Here is a 25,217-nt window from a genome sequence, read left to right as displayed (position 1 = left end):
TATTTTAAAAGAAGAACACGTAAAACTCACTGTATAACTTATTTTCCCAATCTGCCTTCTAAACCATCAGGATTAAGCTGGTAAATCTAAAGCCAAGTGCCCACCCAAGCAAATGGCAGAGGCAGGCACAAGCCACGGGGAGGCAGCTTTGTGCTCCACCCTCATGCTGTTGCGTTCCCAGCTAGCAGGGCCTAGCAGAACAGAATCTGTACCTGCGCATGTGTGAGTGATTTCACTCCAGCCTTTCTCTGTGCAAACAGAAGTGATCTTTCCTCCAGGACTCTCGAAGCCCTCCTGACAGACATAGTGAGCCACACTGCCCAGGCTGGAGGTGGGATTCCCCACCAAGATGGCGTTCTGGACTTCGGGAGGGCTGCCACAGCTGATCTCTGCAACAAGAGGCAACAGGACACCTGTGATGAGCCCTGCCTTCCATGCCCACAACGAGAATCTCAGAAGCGAGCATTTCATGATGACAGGGGCCATTCGTCTGGGGAAAGAGAAAACACAAACTCCCTCAAATAACTCAAATATAATTATATAAAATTAAGGTTGTTCAGAAGTACAGGAAACTGGTATGCCTGGATATAATGAAATTTTCAAACGTGCACCCAGAAAGAAGAACCGAATTATGAGATGGCTTACGTATAGAGCTCCTTGTCTATGAAATAATACTTCATAGGGTTTATTTACATATGAAAGTTCTGTAGAGCTTTTTACTATGCATCTTCAGGCTACTAACTCTTGAGCTGGCAATAGTGCATAGTAGCAACTGTTGTAAGTAAAATGTTATAAAATCCTTGACACTTTTAAAGCAAAGCAATGCAGAACGTGCCTATCTTCCTACATTCAAGTTACAGGCAATTCTCAAGGGCAAATGACACTTGCAGAGAGACAGACAGATCAGAAAGTACTGAACTGATATGAAGTCTCTCTTCTGCAGCTTTAACAGGCAGTGGACTATTTGCACAGAACATTATGGGAAAGAAAGAGCATGACGTAACCGGCTTAGCCCATCCAAACCAGACCTCAGAACACAAGGCAGTCATCATCAGCCAGACGCTTTCAACTTTCAAAAATGTTCTGGATGTCTTTTCTGACAAAAACGCAAAAGAACCTAATAATATATTGACTTCATAAATACTTGTAAGCCCAGCGCTTAGGGGGGCTGAAGTAAGAAGGCTAAACGTTCAAGGACCATCCTGGGCTGCAGAGTGAAACACTTTCTCCAAAACCAAACACTAGTTGGATGAACAGATCACTTCTTACCCTCCTCCCCCTGTCCTCTGGCTGCAGACATTGTTCATGGCCTCTGAGCTTTATTTCATTCTCTTCTTTAAATTTCACTGATTGGGATGACTTCAGTGATGGGGTTCACCTTTCAGACCTAAGCCTACTTTGCAACATCCTTTTGGGTCCCCCCTCCTCTTTTAGTCACTTCAGAAAAAAAGACGCAAAACAAGCAAATAAATATGAATCACTATGCAATTCTGTCTTTAATATTGAAACATCAGAAGCCACCCAAATGTCCAAATGTTTATCAAAAGAGAATTGAGTGCTAGGTATGGTGTCCCACCTATAATCCCAGCACCCAGGAAGGGAAGGCAGAAAGAAAAAGAGTTTAAAGCTAGCCTTGGCTACAAGACGCCCAAGAAGAGCTAGAGAAAATTAGGTAAACTAGCCACAATGATACTGAGCAAGTCATAAAAAGACTAGAAGGGTCCACACACTGGTGTGAAAAGATGCCCAGGGTATAGAGGCATGGTACTGAGACAGACAGTGGGTTTCATCTAAATATCCAGAAGTCTCCCTTTGCATGGTTTCCCTTTGATTCCAAAGTTAACTACACACATGTGCTGAGCAATGGATTGTATAATGTGTGTTTAAAAAAAAACATAGGAACTTGAAAATACTACTTGCTGTCGGTCAATAGATTCTTATAGTCCCTACCCACACCCACATCCAACATCAAAAGTAACCTAGTCTGATAAGAAAAGGACTCAGGATCGGTCTGTCTCAAGAAATGGGGATGGGGAGACAAGTGTCAGGAAACACATGGACGAACAAGGAGATTGGCAGGTATGCAGACAAGACTCTATGGCCTTTTAAACAGGATCATTTGAAACAGCGTTCTTAAATGACTAAAGGTTGAGCAACGAAAAACAATTAGTAACAGAAACACGATTCCAAAGTATTTCAGTAAAACTTGAGCAGGGAGGCTTTTAGGGACTGTGGAAAGCTAACTCTGTCACCAGGGCGACAGGGGGACAGGGGGACAGGGGGCAGTTCACAGGGGCGATGCTATTCTAGAAAGAAAAGCAAACGAAAGAGGACTGGGGATGCAGCTCAGTGGGTAGAGTCTTCAGAAGCACGCTTGAGGTTCATCCCCATCCCCACTAAACAGAGAGTAGGGCACCCCAGCATTTAGGAGACAGAAGCAGGAGGATTTGAAATTCAAGGTAAGCTTTTAATCCCAGCACCTGGGAGGCAGAGGCAGGAGGATTTCTGTGAGTGAGTTCCAGGTCAGTCAGAGAGACTGAGAAACACTGTGTTGTAGGAACTAGAATTACTTCCCTAAGGAGCGCTTCCTAGATCAGCATTCTCATCTGTTGCCATTGGAGTTATCCAAAGATCTATAACACACACAGCAGCCCAGCCCACCTCAACAGTATTCTGGCTGAAAGTTAGCTTCCAGTCAACACAAACTCAAATCACAAGCAGTTATGGGACCAGAATAAAGCGGTGACTTCATAAAGTTCCAGCTCTGTCTACTCAGGTCCATGTTTGCTTACAGGGATCTGTTCCTTTTCATACATGTTTACCAAATACAAGACCCCTTAGTCCTCATGGTGTTTTTCCAGCATCAAACCTCTACTGGCCCAAATATTGCAAGTCATCGGTAATATTTGTGTGTACACAAGCAGTCAACCAAACAAGTAGTTAATGTTTCCTAAGGCTGCCCAGTCGCTTGCATAAAAAATTTCTAGTTTAAGCCAGGATTTGCTAGAGCAAATAGAAGAGGAAATAACAGAGGAGGGTTGGAAATTGAAACATCAATGAAGAACTGAAATTAAAAATATAGTTTTGTGTACCTTGAATATAGACTCCTAAAGATCTCAGTAGTGATGTTAGAAAAGGAACCCAAGCTGGGCGGTGGTGGCTCACGCCTTTAATCCCAGCACTTGGGAGGCAGCGGCAGGTAGATCTCAGTGAGTCTGAGGACAGCCTGGTCTACAGAGCAAGCTTCAGCACGTCCAGGACCATTACACCGAGAAAACCTGTTTCAAAAAAAATAAATAGAAAAAAGAAAGAAAGAAAAGAGAAGAAAAGAAAAAAAAAGAAAAGGAAAAGGAACCCAGAAATAGATACTTGACAGAGGAACGTAGGTGCTGAGAGAGTAAGAATGTGGAAGAGATAACAAGGTTGGTTTCCATCTCAAACATATTCAAGAGCAATGGAAAGCATGAAGATTTTAGTTGTGATTGCAAGAAGTTTATACTTTACAGTAAAAAATATTTACCAGATTGATGAGAAACCATTGGCTTGGTCCCTAGAGAGCAAAATTCAAAAGGCAGACAGTACCTAGAGTTCTGTGAGTTCCCATTACAGAGATGTTCAAGTTGCACAATCCCCTGGCAGAAGAGATTTAGAAATACTGTGTGATTTGAACAAAACACATTTTTCTAAGCACTTTTCAATAAGAATCACATAGGGAGCATGTGAAACGCATGCATGTTGACTACTAGGTCTTCATGTGCAATAGGCTCCATGTTTGAAGACTTGCTCGTTAGCCAATGGTACTGGTTGGGGAGACTGCAGAACCTCTTGAGTGTCGGTCCAAACTGGGAGACACATGCTGCTGAGCATAAGCCTAGGACACTATCCTATCCATATTTCTAGACCCTTCTACTTCCCAGTCCTCCAAGACATAAGATATAGAGGCTCCTGGCTGTCACAGGCAGAACTAGCCACCGTACAGGGCTGTTTCCCTTGAACTATGATCTACAATTAATCGTTCTTTCCATAACTCGTTCTATTAGTTCTTCTGCCACAGCGACCAGGAGAGCAACTAACACGGAAATCAGTGCTAGGAAGTAAGGCCACAGCTGTGTAAACTTGACTGTGTGATTCACAGGCCTTGCTGGGTTGCTCTGTGTAGCAAGGGTCGGTTGAAGAAAGAAGGCATTCCAGAGTGAAATGATTTTAAGGCCTATGTGGCACCAGGAAGGTCCAGCCTCTCTGAAGGACTGAACCCCAAACAACCTTATATGGGCATATTTATCGATTGTCACACAAAGTACTTCCTCATACCAAGGTTCCTAGTCTAATTTGCATGTCTTACTGAAGGACATCACAGGGCCTCATGGCACTGTGTCTGCTATGTATTGTGTGCAATACACAATAACACAGGAGTCTCAGGCGTGCCTGAGGCATCTTGTGACCAAAGTCACTGGACAGCTGCAATGCCCCTTCAGCAAAACAATTCTACAGATCATGGGAAGCAAACATTGCTTTCCACACGGATTCTTCAGGGTCAAAGTCCTTCCAGAAAATAATGATTCATTCTAATGTTCACTCCAAATTCAGCGACTCGGCTTAATTCCCCCAACAGGCCTTCTAAACGCGCTTGTTGGGGGAACATTGGAGAATGTAGAGCTCCGGGTTACAGAAGCCTTACTATGCTGTAATCCAGTGGTTCTCAGCCTTCCTAACGCTGTGACCCTTTAATACAGTTCCTCGTGTTGTGGTGACCTCGACCACAAAGTTACTCTGCTGTACTTCATAACCATAGTTTTGCTACTATTATTAATTGTAATATAAATATCTGATAAGCAAGATACCTGATATACGACCCCTATAAAGGGTCTTTTGACCCCCCCCCCACACACACAAAGAATCACAACCCACAGGATGAAAGCCACTGCAGCAAGCAGAGCTTAACAGGCCATTCTGGTGGAAGCTAGGAAGATCTGACCACCAAGAGAAGTGACGGTGAAGGCCAAGCTCATGAGGTTTCAGGGAACAAGGGTTCTACTGGGACAAGCGAGGGGCTATTTGTGCCACACGCTGTCAAAGAGTCTTGTTGGAATGCCAGAACGTGATTTGTTTTTACTCTTTTGCTCTTTGGACTCTTTGGGGCCCATCACCCAGCTCCCAGATAAATCACACATGGAGGCTTATTCTTGCTTATTTATGCCTGGCCTTAGGTTGGCTTGTTTCTAGCCAGCTTTTCTTAACTGAAATTATCCTGTCTACCTTATACCTCTGGACTTTTACCTTTCTTACTTCTGAATATCTTACTTTCACTCTTACTCCGTGGGTGGCTGGGTGGCTGGGTGGCTGGGTGGCTGGGTGGCTGGGTGGCTGGGTGGCTGCCCCTGATGCCCTCCTCTCCTTATTCTCCTGCTCCTTTCTCTTTTCCAGATTCCTTCTTCTATTTAACCTCTCTGCCTGCCAGCCCCACCTATCATTTCTCCTGCTTCGTCTTTGGCTGTTCAGCTCTTTATTAGACCATCAGGTGCTTTTTAGACAGGCAAAGTAACACAGTTTCACAGAGTTAAACACATGCAGAATAAACAAAAGCAACACATCTTTACATGGTTAAACAAATGTTCCAGAGCATAAACAAATGTAACACACCTTAAACTAATATTCCACAACAGAGTCTCGTAAATGGAGGCTGAGCTTTCATTTCCTGGCTGCCTAGTCCCAAGTTAATCACACAGAAACGTATATTAATTACAAATTTTTTGGCCTATTAGCTCAGGCTTGTTATTAACTAGCTCTTACAACTTAAGTTAACCCATTCTATTAATCTGTTTTGCCACATGGCTATGTGATGTGGGATTCCCCTCTATGTGCTGTGAATATCCTTGGTTAATAAAGAAACTGTCTTAGGCCTATGATAGGGTAAAGCTAGGCAGGAAAACTAAACTGAATGCTGGAAGAAAGGCAGCAGAGTCAGAAAGAAGCCATGGAGCTGCTGCTGGAGACAGATGCAAGCCACTAGGCAGAACCTTGCCAGTAGGCCACAAACCTCATGGTAGAATATAAAATAATGGAGATGGGTTAATTTAGGATATGCATTAGCCAGAAATACGCTTAAGCTATTGGCCAAACAGTATTGCAAATAATATGATTTCTGTGTGATTATTTCAGGACTGAGCAGCTGGAAACGGAACAAGCGGCTTCCTGCAACAGCCCTGTTATTACCTCACATCTTGCTTCTCCAGCAGCTGCTGGCATCTTCCTGACTCCGCCTTCTTTTCCCCTGTATCTTTGCTTAGATTTCCTGCCTAGCTATTGGCCAAATCACTTCCTTTATTAACCAATGGCAATAAACATATTCACCACATATAGAAGGGCATCCAACATCAGAGTCAAGTTGTGTTCTACCTGGCTTCTCAAAGGCTGAATGAAGCTGAATCTGAAAGTCTTATGTTAACTTGTTTGCTAAAGGAAACTTCAAGATGCCATAACATTAAGCGTGTGGCATGGCCACTGTTCACTTCTTCTAGCTACATTTATAGCGCCAGGAAGGACTGAAAAGCAGCACAGAAAAGTTTTTTCAGGCGTGTTTTTGGCAGGGAAAGGAGCGTGGGAACTTAACACTACAGACAAGGAGGGTGTGGACCAAACCGTAGTTGTTAAATTAGCTTAGCACCAGTGAATGGAAGCCTCAAACTCTGAGGCCTAAGGGCACAAACCATGGTACCGCGAGAGTGAGAGCCCACCCAGCAAAGACTCCAGCGTGTACAAATGCAAACTAATTTTAAAACTTACTTTTAAAAGAGAGTGCCTCCCCAAAAAAGGAATATGCAAGCAGGGAGAACCGCTGCAGGGTTTTCTGCCCCTGCTCAAGTAGGACTGCCTAGGAAATGTTTGCCTCCGGTCAGGCAGGCATCAGAGACCACTACAACTGTGGTAAATGAAGACCAGGCACATCTCCAGTTGACAGTGGAATTTGGTGCTAGTTCTGCAGGAATATGGAATGCAAATGCTGTAGGGTCATGGAGGGTTTCATCAAGATCTCAAGAAAAGAAGACACTGAGGCCAAGCAACGTGTGGCAGGGTTGGATTCTGGACGTGGGCTCCTGAGTGAGCTGTGCATGAAGCTGTGATGGTTACAGTTGACACGTCAAAAATGTGGTTGTCTGCCAAGGACGCCTCCAGGTACCAAGTAGAGCTGGCCCAAGAGAAAAGACACTTGTACTTCAGGTACCAGAGCTGTATGGGGTGGAGCTACTCGAGGCCCTTGAGTCCCAGATGATGGTACCACAAGCTCTGGATACTGGATACGCAACTTCAGAGGCTGGCGCGTCCTCGATGGGTTTCAACCTTGGTTTGGTCTAGCCTTTCCTTGCTATCATCAAATTCCTCCATGATAGCCAGTGTATACTGGAAATACATAACTTGTGTTTTGACTTCACAGCCTGAAGTATGCCTACGGCTCAGAAAAAAGACTTCAGACTGGAGACTTTTGACCAGTGTTGAAGCTGTTAAAACTACAGGGCTCCTTGGAGTTGGGCTAAATGTGTGTTTCACTCTGTGATGGCCCTGAGCCTATTGAGGCCAGCAGTAGAGGATTATAACTTCAGTGTGACATGTCTCTCAGAGGCTCAAGTGTTTGAAGACCTAGTTCCTAACTTGTGGTACTCCATTGGGAAACTGTAGAAACTTTGGGATGCAGACCCTTCCGGAGTGACATGGGTTACTGTGGGCTAGTAGGTTTTGAGGTTTATTATACAGACTGGTCCTGACTCCAGCCAATCTCTCTGTTTCCTCACCTTTGCGGATACAGCAAGCTACTTCCTAAGTTTTCACTGCCATGAATCCAGACTCTTCGGCCACTGTGCCTTCCTCACCATGTTGAACTCTACCTCCCCAAACATGACCCAAGAGAAACCACTCATCCTTGGAACAGTTTGTGACAGGTATTTTGTTGCTAGTATGGTTGGCACACTTCCCCTGTCTCTGCCCAGAGAGAACTCCTCTGGATCAGGAGTTCTTAGTAGAGGTCTTAGATGCCCACATTTTTACAAAACTCGGCTGATTTTGATACACATCCCCAGCTGGAATTTGGGGTGAGATTTTTGTTTTTGCCATTTGTTGCTTTGGTTTTTCTTGTGGGGTGGTTTGTTTGATGTTTGTGTGGTGTGTGTGGTGTGTATGTGTGTGTGTATGCACGCATGTTTTTGCAGTCTCTTTCTGTGTGGACCAGGCTGTCCTAGCAGGAGCTCACAGCAATGGAATCTGAATGAAATGATGGTGTGAATGAGTATCTTTAGTCATCACATGAATCTCCAATAGGGCTCAAAGACTAAAGAATTACTGCCTGTAGCAACCCTCCACAGTAAGGAGGAGCATTTTCCCATCATACAGGTGGACAACGGACATTCAAAGTCACAGGAGTAATCAGGGGGTGTCCCAGAGCTCACTCAAGAGCTGCTCCATCTCTGAGACTGTCCAGTATTTTCCGCTCTACCTATCCTTGCTCTTGCAGAAGCATTTTCTCCCTCAGACCCAGAAGAATCCTTCTCCAGGACTAATCTTCCTGACTGATAGAGCTGTGGGTTCCCTCCTCTCTTGTGGTCTGTCTAATTTGTTCAATGTTGTCTGTTTGTTGAGTACCTAGTTCATGCTGGTCACTTGAGCACTGAACATATGGACAAAGTCGTAGCTCTCACGGAACCAAGTGGGTCAGTATACAAAAAAATTATGAGGTGAATTCAGACTGTGGTAACAGTTAAACATTAAGTAAGAGAATGTGATGGCGTTTCCAATAGAGGATCAGGAAGAGTCTCTGAACTCTCTGGACATGGAACCTCTTCATTAGGATCCAAGGGATGATCCAGCCATGTGCAGAACTGAAGAACACCTCAATCAAATAAAATAGCCCCAAGACAACAAATGCTGACTAGGATGCAGGTGGAGGAATCACAAGTATAGCTCACTGTTGGTGGGAGTGTGGACGGCCAACATGGAAGTAAGTACAAGGTTGCTCAAAAATTTAAAACAGAATACCGTGTGATCTGGCTATCCCATTCCTGGGTACATATATTGTAAGAAATCCAAGTCAAAATGCTACAGAGATACATACTTGTTTGTATTTATTGAGGGGCTATTTATAACTATCAAGTAAGGAATCAGCCTGTGTGTTACAAACACATACAGAAACACAGATTCACTCAATAGAGCATTACCCAGACTTAAAGAACAATTAAACCATTAGGCTCCAGGGAATGGTCTGGGACTGCAGAGCCACCATGTTAAGTGATGTAAGCCATTCTCAGAAAGTACCTCATGTTTTCCTTCAGAAGTGCAATCTGTATTTTTTTTTAAGATTTATTTATTTATTATAGATACAATATCCTGCCTGCATGGATCCATGTGGGCCAGAAGAGGGCACCAGATCTCATTACAGATGGTTGTGAGCCACCATGTGGTTGCTGGGAATTGAACTTAGGACCTCTGGAAGATCAGCCAGTGCTCTCATCCTCTGAGCCTGTCTCGAAAGACAAAAACAAAGCAAAAAAAAAAAAAAAAAAAAAAGCAAAGAAAGAGAGAGAGAGAGAAGAGAAAACCACCTCCCTGACTCACCATGCTGGACTTGGAGGGAACCATTTCTTTGATGTCATGCCACAGAGACCTCCCTCCCCCCGCTCCCCCGCAAGCTTAAAGTCATTCCAATCAACAGTCCAGCCAACAAAGTACTAAATTAAATTTCTGTATTAAAACCTTCTAAAGCCCGTACCATCACAAGGAAATAAACATTAGAACAGTTTATATGCAAAGGAAAGAAGGATGAAGAGCACAAATTTGCATGGCACATGCATGCGGTTGCTCATTAAAGCGCATGTTTCTCTGGCTAATTACAGTATTAAGTAAGGACGCCTAAACCTGTGCTAGGAATACAGTCGACTCATTATGAGCATGGCCGGGAATTTTCCCTGCGTCTCCCATTGTCTACAATGTTATTTGAATAATCAACTTCAAACTAGGTCTCCCTGGTCTCCCTGGTGGGAGGACTGTATTGTGGACGTACCAGAGACCACGTTCATAGTAGAAAGTCACATCTTATCTTGAGCTGTGGGTGTCTTCCTACCCATGAAAACACTCCAGAAAGAGAGATGCCTGATGAAGGCTACAGGCAGTTCATTTGCGGCATTTAATCAAAACTGACCGCACCGCAATGCCCCCCCCCCACTGGCTGCTGTTTATTAGAAACAATGGCAACGGTGGGGATTGATGGCGGAAGCAGCAGAGTAAGAGAAGGCTTCACCCAAGACTGTTGGAAATCAATCGATGAAAAGCTAACAAAGCAAAGAAAGTGACCAAGAGTGCACATGGGTTCTGGCGGGTGTCTTGCCAGTCCCCAGGAGAATGGATAATATAGCCATTGCACTGTTGACTCCAACTCCCCCAAAAAAAAATTTCACAGAAAAATAAGTACATATAAAACTCTACAAAAGAGCCAGGGGGTGGTGGCGCATGCCTTTAATCCCAGCACTCGGGAGGTAGAGACAAGCGGATCTCTGTGAGTTCGAGGCCAGCCTGGGCTACAAAAGCTAGTGCCAGGACAGGCTCCAAAGCGATAAAAAAAAAAAACCCTGTCTTAAACAAACAAACAAACAAAAAGTGTGCAAGCTAAAAAAAAATCACATTAAAGTCAATTTTTATTTTTATCCAGCAATAATTGGATCAAATCAAAAGTTTAGAGGGCACCTGGAACATAGTCGAACACAGTGTTTGTAAGGGCCCAAGCGATCTACGCAGACTGAGCCTAGAGTATACACTACCCTAGTATTTGGGATCAGATAAACCAACACAAGTCCTAGGCTTTGTGGATTGAACCTACCATCCTATATGCAGGTGTGTGAGTTACCACACTGTTAAGGGCATTGACCTTGTCCACATGCAAGTGATACAGCCTAAGGAAGGAAGCTAAAATCTGTGGCTGGCAGCAGCATTCCTCATACTGGCGTGGTGCTCTGAATGTGACTAAGTGTCATTAGACCCTCCCTGCAGGGCTGTTTGGGCACTACCCGCGTCTGCCATTGGGTTGGGGGCAGGGTTGGAATATAATGCTTCAGGCTGGGGGAAGCTGGATTTAGAAAATGCTATTGTAACTGTCAGAGGGAAACAGAAGAATTATTCTATGCCATGATGCTCTCTGTGCACAGAGGCTTATTAGCCGCCCTAATGAAGCTAATGAACTCATTAGTACCCAAAGGGCCACTTGCCCTTAAGGCTGGAGGAAGGCAAAAATTTCTTTTGGATGTATTTTGTAATCTGACGCCTTCTATCACTACAGTCCTGAAAAAATATATCTTCTCTAAATCATGTTCATAGAGAGAGCTCGTTTGGAAGAAAAAAAATCCATTTTACACAATGACTCGTACTATCAATAACTAGTGTCTAGTTTGGAAACAGCTAGAATTGGAACACTTCTGAAGTTGTGGAGGAGGTGACAGGGTGAAAAACGCATGTTAGGAGGGAGAATGGGGGGTAGCTGCATGCTTGTCAAGATGTTCTATCGGTAGAGGTGTTAATCATTTGTAAGGCTTTCGGGCCGCCATGTGGAGGTTTCTCTTCTCAAAGGGTAACATTAGAGCCCTTCATTTTAATGTTTCAGTTGTAAACAGTTGTAAAACTTTCAGTTTTACAAACAGTTGTAAAATCTCTGGATTGGCAACAAATAACTGAGAGAGTGTGAAGATTGAAGAATTTCACATCTAGCCAGGCATGGTGGCACATGCCTTTAATCCCAGCACTAGAGAGGCAGAGGCAGGAGGATCTCTGTGAGTTCGAGGCTAGCTTGGTCTACAGAGTGAGTTCTAGGATGGCCAGGGCTACACAGTGAGACCCTGTTTCAGAAAAATTAAAAAAAAAAGAATTTCACATATGTTCACTTTATGATAAGAAGATGCAGATTTCCTATCTGGGTTAAAAATATAGCCAGCTGTGGTGGCACATACTGTTCCCCAGCAATTAGAAGGCTAAGGTTGAAAAACCAGCTACATACAAAGCTACCTCTGAATCTGAGGCCAGTCTCAGTTTCCAACTACGACTCTGCCCTGAGGCTGGCTAGGAAGGTGGTTCAAGAGTCTGGAGCTCCAAAGCCTATATAAAAGTCCATGTAAAAGTGGTGGCCCCCAGCAATGCGAGGAATCACAGCACAAGCTGGCTAAGTACACTTGTCTAAATGGCCAGCTCTGTGCTCCATGAGAGACCCTGTCTCAGTATATAAGGTAGTGAGCAGTCAAGGAGAACACCTGACATTAACCTTAAGCCTGTGCTGATGCATATGGGGCATGTGCTGACACACATATGGAACGCACACATATACAATGGCACACATCACACACACACGTGTGCGCATACATACACACGTGCACACACACACATACATGCACACACGCTCACACAAGCGCGTGCACACATACAAACACGTGCACACACATACATATACACACATAAACACACATACACACACATGCACACACACAAACACTCACGTGCACACGTGCACACATACACACACATGCACACGCGCACACATATACATACACATATGTATGAACGACTCTCCGGTTTGTGAGTGCAACATTAGTCCAGCAGCAACTGTGAAGCAGGCAGGCCCCATACCATCACTCTCTCATCAAAGCCTCAGAGAGTGTTAAAAGGGAAAAACAAAAGTATGGAACGAGATGCAACTTATCATTTCTATACAGGGAAACAAGCTTTGGGAGCATCCAGCAAGTGACTAAACCACAAGTCACAAAGGTCTCTCAGTCTTCCAAGCTCCTGTGTCACATGCTTAGCAGTTTCCTGAGCAAAGCCATGCTCATTTTGGCACAGCCAGGTGAATACAAAATACAAAATTATTTTAGCCACATCTACTTATCGGAAACAGTTTTAAATGGTTTTAAAAGGAAGAAAGGCAATGTCGTTTATGAAAGTATTTTATAAAGTTAGTAAATAGTAAGACACCAGAAAATATATTCCAGATGAACCAAACTTTGCCTCACCTGAGCACAGACCATAGACCCCAGATGTGTGTCCATCTTCCTGCATCCCAGTATCCCGGCTTGGTACCAGAACCCTCTCCAGGCTAAATCGGAAAGCAGTGGTGCGAGTCTGTAGTCCCAACTGCAGGGGAGGCACAGGTGTTCTTGAACTAGGAGTTCAAGGACAGACTGGGCAACAGCAGGATCGTCAACTCTCACACATAAAGAAAACTCTCTCCACATGCCTCCAGCGCTCAGCACTCAGAAGCTGCAGCTGCTGTGCAAGGGCACTGATTTGTGCAAGGCCTTTTTTCAAACGTCTGTGAACTCTGTCAAGATGAGACAGGGCTCCGGTGAGGAATGGGAGGGAGATGGGAGAGAATGGGGAGAGAACCGGAATGCACATGCATTCAGAGGCCACAGGTAGGAGTTGGATTTCTTCCTAAACTCAGGAGTCATTTAGATATTTCGACACTCTAAAGTAGAGAAAATAATTACACAGTGTCTACTTTGGAAGGTTCCTTTTTGTTGCAGTGTGGGGATTCGGCACTGGAGAGGGCACAGCAAACACAGACATGGGCCTTTAGTTTGGAGGCCGGGTCTCACTAGGTAGCTCAAGCTAGCCTCAGCCTCCAGCTGGCAGGGTTATAGGTTCACACCGCCACACCTCCAACTTAAAAAAGAAAGGGATTGTCCCAAATCCATTTTTTCACTCCAGTCCTAGGGCTCGAACCCAGGGCCTCACACACACAAGGCAAGGGCTGTCCCACCAGGCGACATCCTGAGTATCAGACACACTGATGGTAAGAAGTCACATCCTAGGTCCCAGGCAGGAGAGAAGATCTGGAAGACAGACGCTCCCAGACCCCAAAGCCGGGCTGTCAACACTGACTGTTCCTCACTGGACTCTTGCACGGGAGGGCGGGGTGTTGTGGGAGTAACTTCCGCTGCCTCAACCAATAGTCGCTGAAATACGAGCCCACAGTGCAGCGGGGAGTGACTTCCGCTCCGTCAGCCAATAGCTGCTGAAATACCAGCCCACTGGGGCGTGGTATATTTCTCTTTTAAAAAGAGAAACATATCCGGATCAGGCCCTCTTGGTTCCGGCTCTTGGTTCCGGTGCTTGCTCCTGGCTCCTGCTCCCGGCTCCTGCGACTAGGCTCCCTTCCTGACGGTTTATGGTGTATATAAGTTTTACCCCCCAAAATAAATAACCCCTTAAAACATAACTGGTGTGGGATTGATTCGCCAATAGTGGACTCTGCACTCAACACACTGCACAACGTCTCCACGACCCCACCCACTCCCTGTTCTCCTCTGACCTCTCAGTGTGCTGTACATATCTGCCCCTAACAGGATGGATGCTGGCTGGTATACTTGAGTCTCACTCAAGGCTTTCTTAGTCCCGGCCCATACAGTGGTAATCCCAGACTGTAGATTGGTTGTTAATGATGACCCAGGGTGCTGGCTACTTTCATGTCAAGTTGACACACTATGGTAATCAAAGAGGAGAAAACCTCAGTTGGGAAAACTGCCTCCATACGACTGGGCTGTGGACAAGCCTGTAGAGAAGTTTCTTAATTAGACATTGATGGGGAGGGCCCGGCCCATTGTGGATGGTGCAATGTCTGGCTGGTGGTCCTGGGTTCGATAAGCAAACAGACTAAGCAAGCTATGAGGAGCAAGCAGGTAAGCAGCTCCCCTCCACGGCCTCTGTATCAGCCCCTGCTTCCAGGTTCCTGACCTGCTTGAGTTCCTGTCCTGACTTCCATCCGTGATGAACAGAGGAAGCAGAAGTCAAATAAACCCTGTCCTCCCCAGCTTGCTGGGTTATGGCTCCATCACAGCAATAGAAATCCTGAACTAGGAGCCCAGTTACAGTAATCCCCTCCCCTCTGCTCACCACTGGGTTGTAATTCAAAACTGTAAGTCCTTTAACCTGCCTCTGGCAGCTTATGTCTTCTCTAAAAAATAAGAAATAACAGGCTGATGGGAGGTTCAGGAAGGCAGTTCTCTCATTTCCCTTGAGCTAATGAAAATGTGTGACAGGCACTTCAATACAGTCACCTAAGTGGGAAGGGGGACCACTGAGGCTGCCGTGGAAGCTCTCAGACCTCACGTCCTGGTACCATTTCAGGTCTAATGGAATGGAGGACTCCATACTTCAGGCTACTCCAGGGGATACAAAGACCGGAAGACCAATGTCAACCATTAACTCCTCCTCTGATAAGGGAAGTCCATCACCAATCCTCAGAGCCATAGCCTGACACGCCGCTGTCCCCCTCACAAGCACCCTGCTCCGTAGCAGCCAAATTCACAGTTTCAGGGTGTGTTTGGTGGAATTCCCAATTCCCCTAGTTTTAGAACCCGGCTAAAAATACAGTGTCTACAGGCACATGGCCCAGATTTGGGAACCAAGGGAAGGCTGAGGGGTAAAAAAGAAGGGTGCTTCTTCAAGGGGAGCAGAGGAGGCAGTGAGAAACTGGGGCCCTGTGGTGACACGGGTGGAGGAGGTGGTGGGCCTGCAGAGAGAAACAGGAACGACTCTTTAAATAACAATGCCTTGGGGGAATGGAAAAACTCCCTCCTCTAAATTAACCTTCCTTTGCTCTCAGTTTAGACAGAGAGCATCACAGAGTTCTGTATAGGAGCCCTAGGTTTTGGATTCTACCCGCCCCCAGACAGGGTTTCTCTGTGTAGCTCTGGCCATCTTAGAACTCCACTCTATAGACCAGCTAGCCTTGAATTTAGAGAGATTGTCCACCTCTGCTTCTTGGGTGTTGGGATTAAAGGTGTATACCACCACTACCTAGCTAAAGCCCAGGTTTTATAGATGCAATTTTGTTGGGGAATATTATTTTTAGGTGTGTGACTTTTGTTTAGGCTGCATTTGATTAACTGTGAAGCTGTGAGTCTTTGCCTGTCTTAAACACAAGATGGTCTAATAAAGAGCTGAATGGCCAATAGCGAGGCAGGAGCAAGGATAGGCGGGACTGGCAGGCAGAGAGAATAAATGGAGAAATCTAGGAGGAGAGAGAATGAAGAACAAGAGAACAAGGAGAGGAGGACGCTAGGGACCAGCCGCCCAGCCGCCCAGCCGCCCAGTAATGGAGTAAGAAATACATAATTAAGAAAGATAAAGGCCCAGGGGCCAAAGGTAGTCAAGATAATTTAAGCTAAGAAAAGCTGGCAAGAAAAAAGCCGAGCTAAGGCTGAGCATTCATAACTAAGAATAAGCCTCTGTGTGTGATTTATTTAGGAGCTGAGTGGCGGGACTCCCCCAAAAGACAAAAGAGTAAAAAAAAAAAAAAATCACACAACACAATTTGCTAAATTTTTTTCTTCTTTGTACTTGACCTTTGTCTTAGTTAAGGTTACTATTGCTGTGATAAAACACCATGACCAAAGCAACTTGGGGAGGAAAGGGTTTATTTGGCTTACACATCCTTACTGCTGTTCCTTGTCAAAGGGAGTTAACTCCTTCAGTTAGGACAGGAACTCAAACAGGGCAGGAACCTGGAGGCAGGAATTGTTGCAGAGGCCAAGGTGGGTGCAGCTTATTTCCTCTGGCTTATTCAGTTTGCTTTCTTACAGAACCCAGGACCAGCAGCCCAGGAATGGAACCACCCACAATGGGCTGGGCCCTTCCCCATCAATCATTAATAAAGAAAATGCCTTACAGCTGGATCTTTAGGAGACATTTTCTCAGTTGAGGTTCCCTTTTTCAGGTAACTCTAGTTTGTATGTCAAGCTGACGTAAGACCAGCAGCACAACCCCTAATCTTATTTGCTAATGCAGTACAGACTGATCACTTAATACAACACATGTACACACAATGTGTCATGGCCAAATTAGAATGGTTAGCATTCCCATATCCTTGAACATTTAGCCATGTCATGTGATGGAAACTTTGAATTCCTATTCTCTGCTTATTTTAAAAATTGTGTCTTTTCTCCCCAAGGAAGATTGAAAATGTTTAAAGACTGTTCCAAACTGTGGAAGACAGTTCAGTCAGCAAAGTACTTGCTATGCGCACAAGGCCTGCCTGAGTTTGCTCCCCAGAGCAAACCCCTATGCTGGAAAGACAGAGATGGATGGATATCTGGGGCTCACCACAGGTCCCAGGTCCCAGTGAGAGGTCTTGAATAAAAAGCAAAACAAAACAAAACAGAAAACAAAGCAAATGGCCCCTGAAGAATGTTCCCTGGGGTTGACGTCTGTCCCACCGCTGCACACACCAAGCATGGTGGTGCACAGTTGTAATTCTTGGAATTCCAGTGGTAGGGAGGGAGAGACAGGGGGATCCCTGGGGCTGGCTGGCTGGCTGGCCAGCCTAGAAGAATCAATAAGATCCAGGTGAAAGCGAGAGACAGTGGAGCAGTGGGCCACATGCACCGAGTGAACGCCACACATTCCACGCTCTCCCCACCCCAAGGCTCAGAAACAGAACAGAAAGGGAGGCAGAAAGCATGAAAACTTGAGAAAAATAGTGTCTTCTGGACACAACAGGATCTGCACACCACTGTACAGGAAGTCACAGCAGCTGTGGCTGCCAGCGCACAACTTGCAGGAGATCAAACCAGACAACATTCTAGCACTGTGCAGGAAGAGGTCCATGGAGCTCCACCCCTGAGACGCTGTGGACAGCTGACAGCCCCTGGGAGAGGAAGACTCTGTAAGGGTGTGGCCCCTGGTGTTCTAACCACCCCTCAAGGAATGGCCCGCATCCACGTACGTGAGCAGCACAAACTGGATTCAGTGGCTTGTTTTGAAAAAGAGGACTGAAATCAGAATGGAGTCAGGAGGGAAGGGGTGGGCCCGGGTGGAATTAGGAAGAGGAGTGGGGAGGTGAATATAATTAATGCATTGCATGAAATTCCCAAAGTATTAATTACAATATTATACTTTAAAAAAAAAAAACAAAAACAAGTAGTTCTGAAGAAAGAAAACAAGTGAGAGATTCTGCTTCAAAGAACAGAGAAGATGGTGTCCCGTGGAACTTCTAGAACTCTTCCCAGTCTCCAAAGACCACCGCTTAGTTTCTACTTCTAGGAGAAGAACTTTATGTTGTTTTAATATTAAGTTTTGATTTTTGTTTATTTGTTTTGAGGCAGGATCTCTTTCCATAGCCCTGGCTGTCTTACATGTCAATCTCCTGGCTCTGCTGGGTTTAAAAGCATATGCCAGCAAGCCTGGTTTAATCTTAAACTTTTTTATGTCAAGGCTCTGTGTGTGTGTGTGTGTGTGTGTGTGTGTGTGTGTGTGTAGGTAGGTAGGTAGGTATGTGTGTATATAGGTGTATGGGTAGGTGTCTGTGTGTGTATAGGTGTGTGTTTACAGGTGTATTGGTGGGTGTATAGGTGTGAGTCATGACAACCATGTGGAAGTCAAAAGAATACTTGCAGGAGTAGGCTCTCTCCTTCTACCATATGGATCTTGGGGACCAAGCTCAGGTCGTCTGGCTCGGTGGTAAGCAGTATTACCTTCTGAACCATCTCACTGGCTCAAGATCAACTTTTCAGATTCAAGATGTAAGGAAGATCGTGGAGTGTTTGGCTTTCTGTGCTTGGCTCGTTTCCTTTAACAACCTCCTCCTGTCCTATTCATGTTGGTACGAATGACAAGATTCCCATCTTCTTATAGCTGTGTCATAGTCTGATGTATATATGAATATGTAACTCTGTTCTTTCACTGATGGATGCCAATACTGATGACATCTTGACTCCTTGTTGGGGGCGGTGGTTGTGTTAGGAATGCACATGCAGGTGTCTCTTTCATTCGCTGAGTCATTTCCTTTGGGTGCATGCCCAGCAGTGGGGTAGCTAGCCCGTCTAGTCGTTCTATTTGTAGTTTCTGAGGAACCTCCTTAGTGTTTTCTAGAATGACTGCACTAATTGACATTCCCATCAAGCGTTTCCCACCTTCCTCACCCTCCCTGCATGCGGAATTATCTTTTGTCTTTTGGATAATGGCTGGATAATGGGATAAGACGGCAGGACTGTGGAAATCGGTTTGCATTTCTCTGATGATTAGTGATACTGAATTTTTTTTCCACAGAGCTGCATGTACTCTTTTGAGGAAGGTCTACTCAGATCATTGGCTCGTTCTTTTAAAACTGTTTATTGTATTATCATTATGTACATGGGTGTGTGTCTGTGCACGTATGTGGATTCCCTGGAGCTAAAGTTACGGTAGGCTACCGTGACAACACTTCATGTGGATGCTGGGAACTGAACTCGGGTCCTTTGTGAGAGCAGTTCAGGCTTAACTGCTGAGTCATTCTCTCCAGCCCCAATTTGCCTATTCAGTAACTGAATTATTTTTTCTACTGTTTCAAATTCCTTATATATTCTAGATACTAAAACCTTGTTGGATAAATAATTTGTAACTCTTTCTGTAAATCATCTGTAAATTCTCTCCATCTATATGTTCTCTTCCCTCAGCTGACTGCCTCCTTTGTTGCTAAAGTACATTTGATTCCAAGTGTATGATCTTAATTGATCCATTGAAAGATAATCTGAGGACTAAAATGTACCCTTAGAACTTCTTAACTCTGAGGATGGTAATAAAGTGTCTACACGTGTTTAAAACCCCGACAAGTAGAACAGCAGCAAGGTTAACTTAGTCCCATACAACACTACTTCTTAGTTGTGCAATGGAGTCAATGAAAATCGAGATGTCCCTTTGCCCATCATTGCTAAATTAGATACTTCTCTTGCTGTGAGAAAAATTCCTGACAAAGCAACCCAAGGAAAGAGAGAGTTTATTTTGTCTCGCGGTTTGAAGGGATACAGTCTATCCAGCAGAAGGCAGGGTAGCAGAAGGGACCAGCTGCTCACACTGTATCCACAGCCAGAAAGGAGAGAGGGATGGACATTTGTGCTCAATGAGTCTTCTCTTTTTTAATACATCCCAGCCTATGGAATGTGTTCCCTAGAGTTAAGGTGAGTCCTCTCACTTCAGTTACCCTAACCTAGGAAAATCCTTCACAGACATGCCCAGACTTGTCTCCTTGGTGACTCTAGACCCTGTCAATTGACAATCAATATTGACTATGACAATTACTCTTTTTTTTTTTTTTTGGTATATCAAAAGTCCCTTCCATCTAGAAAGTAAATAGGACATAAAGATCACTCAGGATTGCTGCCCACAGACGTGATCCTTTGGATTGGAACTTTTAAAACACTTCAGGGGCTAAATTGTGCCCAAAAGTGTCACATCCAGATGGCTTTCCAAATGGAATCTCCCAAATCTCTAAAAATTCTATAGAACAAGGAAGAAAAAAATGCTTTGGTATTTTGAAATTCAGAATGCCACTGATACTAAATATAACAGAAATGGCACCCTTTGAGTATCAGTGAAAAATTCTAAGTAATAGTTAGCAAATATGATCCTCACTAAAATAAGAGGCCAACGCCTCAAAATAATTCATTCCAACAATACTAATCATTATCAGAATATTAGTGAAACTCACATTATGAATTAAAAGAAAATGCATGTAGTCACCTTTGGATCCATGCTTAAAAGACATAAAAATAGCTACTGTCTGATTAAAAAATAGCAAAAGGAACATGGATGGATACTTCCTTAAGATTATATGGAAACCCAAGAACCGTTAAAATGGAAACTGTTGGAAACAGAAAAAGTAAAAAGAACGAAAACAATCACAGTAGTAAACAGAAAAGTGAGTAACAAAGTGACTGAAAACACAGACTCTGAAGCTGGCTTCTCAGGCTCCAACTTCCAGTTCCACCCCTGGTTGTGTGGCCTTAACCTCCTTGTGCCTGGAGAGCGCAGCCTGCTCGTCTGTGCACAGGAACCTTCTAAAGACTAAATGAGCCAATGTCGGGGGCTTTGTTTAGAATGTACTTGGCACATAGTGCCATATGCAGTGGATACATAGATACCCACATCAAAGAGCTGAGATCGTGGCTAGTGACGTGGCTCAGTGGGTAAAAGGCGCCTATTTCCAAGCCTGACGGCATTAGTTGATCCCTGGGACGCACATGACGGAAGGAGAAATCTGATTCCATCAAGTTGTCTTCGGACCTCTACACACACACATTGTGCTATGTGTACACATACACGCACATACACACACGCAAACATACATACACACAGAAATAAAGGTAGCTTTACATTTTTTTTTAAAAAAAAAGCTGAATTCATGTTGAAACACCAAAATCATTTCCATACAAGTCGGAATAAGACTAAAACATTCAATGTTAACCCCACTATTTAGGTTTTCATTCTGGAAACATTAGTCAAGACTACATAATAAAAACTAGAATTTTATAAATGCAGACAAACAAAAGGTAGGGCCGTTGTTTTCAGACAAGATACAGACCCTGGAAATACTAGAGACCCAAGTAAAAGCGTACCGGAAACAAATACAATGTGTTGGATTTATCTAACACGTTTACTATCCCAAAAGAAAACTGAAAGAAAGCAACCTCAGGACACTGTATCCAGGAGGCTAAGGCTTTTGAAAACCCACCTTGGCAACGTAACTTCGGAGATTCCCACGTGCCCAGGGCCGTGCAGCGTGAAACTCCATCTCCCGAGACGCTGAGAAACCCCTCTTTGCAGCTGTACCGGACCTGACCGCCCAGCGTGGAGCTGTAATTCCCTGTGATGTAGCCACCAGGGACTTCAGGAGGGGAGCCACAGTCTATTTCTAAAACACAAAACCACGTCGACTTCTTTACGAAGGCACGTTTTCAGAATCCGCCATCTCTCCACCCACACCCGTGCCTCACACCCCCACGCCCTATTTTAAGAAAAACACTGATCCATTTCCCTGAGGCTTTGAGTGCATTTCCAGCGATTGTCCTTACTGCTCTTCCGGCCCTCCGAAATACAACAGCATCTACACAAAGCAGAAGGCATGAGCTATCAGCCCCGACTCATGCTCACTAATGAGATGCCTTGCCCAATGAAGTAAAAATCTGAGGCAAACTCCCTTAAATTCAGTGTACTTTCTTAACTTTCAAGGTCACAGTTGAGATATTAGGTTCTTACCAGACATAACAGGCAAGAGTTAATACCAAAATATCCATGAATTGCTAAAGTTTATAAACCCTTGAAGTTGACTGTTTAGGTTTTTTTTTCCTTAACAAGAATGACTCTTTCTATCTTGATGAGGTCGTTTGTTTCATTTCATAAAAATATGTGAAGATGATGTCTCCTCGCGTCTCCAATGCAGATCCATAAACGTCGGAAGACGAGAAAATGATGCCCACCACGTCTCACCTCCCGATGCTGCCTCTCTGGCAGATGCCTACCTGTGCAGGATGTGCCGTCCCTGCTCGGCTGGAAGGGCTCGGGGCCGCCCTTTGCCACGTATCCTTGCATGCAGTAGCATTCAAAGCTCCCAGGAGTGTTGATACACTGACCTCCATGACGGCACAGGCCAGGAACTTCACACTCATTTACATCTGGAGACCCATCCCAAAATAGAAAAAGGGGAGAAAAACAGGAAAGACTGAAGAAAATCGTGGTGGCCACTGTTTCACATTGTCCATCAATACCAATAATGCACGAATGCATGCGCTTGTTTGTCATTGGATTCAAATTTTATTTTGCTCCTTATAGGTTCTGTGTGTAAATTCTTCATACCAAAGACACTGAAAGCATAGGAAATGTTCAATTATAAACACTTCTCAGTGTGTTGAGAATTAAAAAAAAAAAAAAAAAAAAGAGCCGGGCGGTGGTGGCACATGCCTTTAATCCCAGCACTCGAGAGGCAGGCAGATCTCTGTGAGTTCAAGGCCAGCCTGGTCTACAGAGTGCATTCCAGGACAGGCTCCAAAACTACACAGAGAAACCCTATCTCAAAAAACAAACAAAGAGAAGAATTCTTAAAAAAAAAAATTCCCTCAAATGGAACTCCAAAAACAAACAAACAAACAAACAAAAAATATTAGAGGGTTCAGGATATAGCTCAGTGGTAAAATGCCTGCCCCACGTAAATAAGGTCCTTGTCTCAATGCCTAGCACACAATCAACAAAGCTCTTAATGGCAAAGAAACCCATAAGTCAAGTCCTTGCCACACAAGCATAAAGAACCAAGTTCAGCCCCCAGCACCCACATAAAAGTCAGGTATATCAGGAGACCGATAATCCCAGCCCCAGAAAATAAGACAGAAGGATCAATGGGTGTTGCTGACCTATCAGTCTAGCAAATCATTAGCTCCAGGTTTGGTGAAAGACCCTGTCTCAAAAACAAGGTGAAGAATACCTGGGGAAGACACTCAGTGTTGATCTCAGACTCACATATATACATGTATATGCACACACACACACACACATATTACATTACATTAAAAAAAAGTAATTTTAAAAATTAAAAAAACTAGGGCTGGAGAGATGGCCCAGCAGTCAAGAGCACTGGCTGCTCTTCCAGAGGACCTGGGTTCTTCAGTTTCCAAAACCCACATGGTGGCTCACAACCATCTCTAACTCCAGTCCCAGGGATTCAACGCTGTCTTCTGATTTCCATAGGCACCAGGCATACATGCAGTACACACTTACAATTCTAGCATGTGAGGAGCCAAGGTGTGAGGGGCATGAGTTTGAGGCGGAGCCTGGGCTGTGAAATGAGCTTCTGTCTCAAGTAAAACCAGGTGGAGGGTAGCAAGCAGCCCAGTGGTAAAGCCTTTCCCTAGTGTGCACGAGAACAGGGTAAATCCTACAGCCCTACAAACAAGCAAACAGAAAGCAAAGAAATAACAACAGACAATGCAGTTCCTGTAAATTAAGGATACTTTCAAACTGAGCTTATGTCTAAAATGAGGTGGACATGGTGGTGAGTGCCTGTAACCCCAGTACTCGGGAGACTGCGGCAGGAACCTTGTAAGTTTGAGGCCAGCTTGGACTAACTAGAATGCAAGATCCTGTGTTAAAAAACCAAAAATTAGTGCTGGAGAGACTAGGAAGTGGTTAAGGACGCTTTCGGCTCTTGCAGAGGACCTGGGCTTAGTTCCTAGCATCCATATCAGGTGGCTCACAAATGCTGTAAGCAGTTCCAGAGGATCCAAAGATGCTCTTGGTTGGCACTACATATACATGGTGCACACAAATGCAGGTGTGCACACACACACACGCACACACACACACAGAGGGAGAGAGAGAAATTACAATAAGTAAATTTTAAAAATCCAAACATAGTGTCACACACCTTTAAACCCAGTTTTCAGGAGGCAGAGGCACAGTAGATCTCTATGAATTTGAGACTAGCCTGGTCTACAAAGTGAATTCCAGGCTAGACAAGAGTACATAATGAGATCCTGTCTCAAAAATTGAAGAAAAAAAAATTAAAGGTTTACAAGAGGTGGCTCACTTATAGTTTCAGAGGTTCATTCAGTCCATTATCCACATAGCAGGGAGCGTGGTGGCATGCAGGCAGATATGGTGCTGGCTACATCTTGATCAGAAAGCAACAGGAAGTGGACTGTCTCATTGGGCATAGCTTGAGCATATATGAGCCCTCAAAGCCCACCTCTACGATGACACACTTCCTCCTACAAGACCACACCTACTCCAACAAGGCCATGCCTCCCATTAGTGCCATTTCTTCGGGGGCTATTTTCTTTCAAACCACCACACATGGTCTATAAAAGCCTAGCTTCCTTTTTCTTTTCCTTGGAATTTTGTGGCTATGCTGTAAGAAAGTCTAAGCTATTATGCTTAGGAGAAGCCTCAAGGAAGATCCCTGAAGAGGAATTGCTATGGGGATGGAGAAGCCATGCGGAGAACCAAAGCAACCAAGCCAGTTGTCAGTTTGGAGTTCTAATATATTAAAGGCCTCCTTTTGTCTGTCAGCAAAGCCACCAGTTCAGTGTAATCATTCAGTCCATAGCAGATATAAAAAGAATCATATGACCAAACCGGAAATTGTGGGAAATACCCAATTGTTCAGTGTGTGCATGTGCACGCACACGCAAACATATGTATACATGTTCATGTGTGTGAGGGCAGGCATACACACACCATGGCATGCAGCTGGGCCAGAGAACAACCTCAGATACCCATCCTTGCCTTCCGCTTGCTGTCCAGTGCTGTATACACCAGGCTAGCTGGCTCAGAAGCCCACAGGGATCCTTCAGTCTCCACCTCCCAACTCACCACGAGAGAATGACATTACCGCTACCATGTGTTACCACATCTGGCTTTACTTGGACCTGGGGATCTGAACCCCAGCCTCC

The 25,217-nt window shown here is 44.6% G+C and overlaps 1 protein-coding gene across 14 annotated transcripts in view; it reads right to left on the bottom strand.

Annotated features, from left to right (window-relative positions):
- Susd1 (sushi domain containing 1) overlaps positions 1-25,217 on the bottom strand; it is a 122,942-nt gene that overhangs the window by 71,058 nt on the left and 26,667 nt on the right. For 12 of the 14 annotated variants that reach the window (XR_014997264.2, XM_085677103.2, XM_085677104.2 and 9 more), the window contains exons 4-6: positions 22,296-22,448; positions 21,509-21,688; positions 213-389 (exon numbers count right to left, since the gene is read on the bottom strand). Coding sequence is in view for 13 of the 14 variants with exons in the window: in XM_085677103.2 (XP_085533229.2) it covers positions 213-389; positions 21,509-21,688; positions 22,296-22,448 (510 nt within the window). In the remaining variant the exon portion in view is untranslated. The remainder of the gene's footprint in view (positions 1-212; positions 390-21,508; positions 21,689-22,295; positions 22,449-25,217) is intronic. The other 2 variants (XM_085677099.2, XM_085677102.2) reach the window with 2 other exon arrangements.

This window comes from Myodes glareolus, chromosome 16 (assembly GCF_982192425.1).
Source record: "Myodes glareolus chromosome 16, mMyoGla1.1, whole genome shotgun sequence".
Lineage (NCBI taxonomy): Eukaryota > Metazoa > Chordata > Mammalia > Rodentia > Cricetidae > Myodes > Myodes glareolus.
Note: the sequence above shows the minus strand (reverse complement) of the source record. Positions and strands in the feature narration are given on the sequence as shown.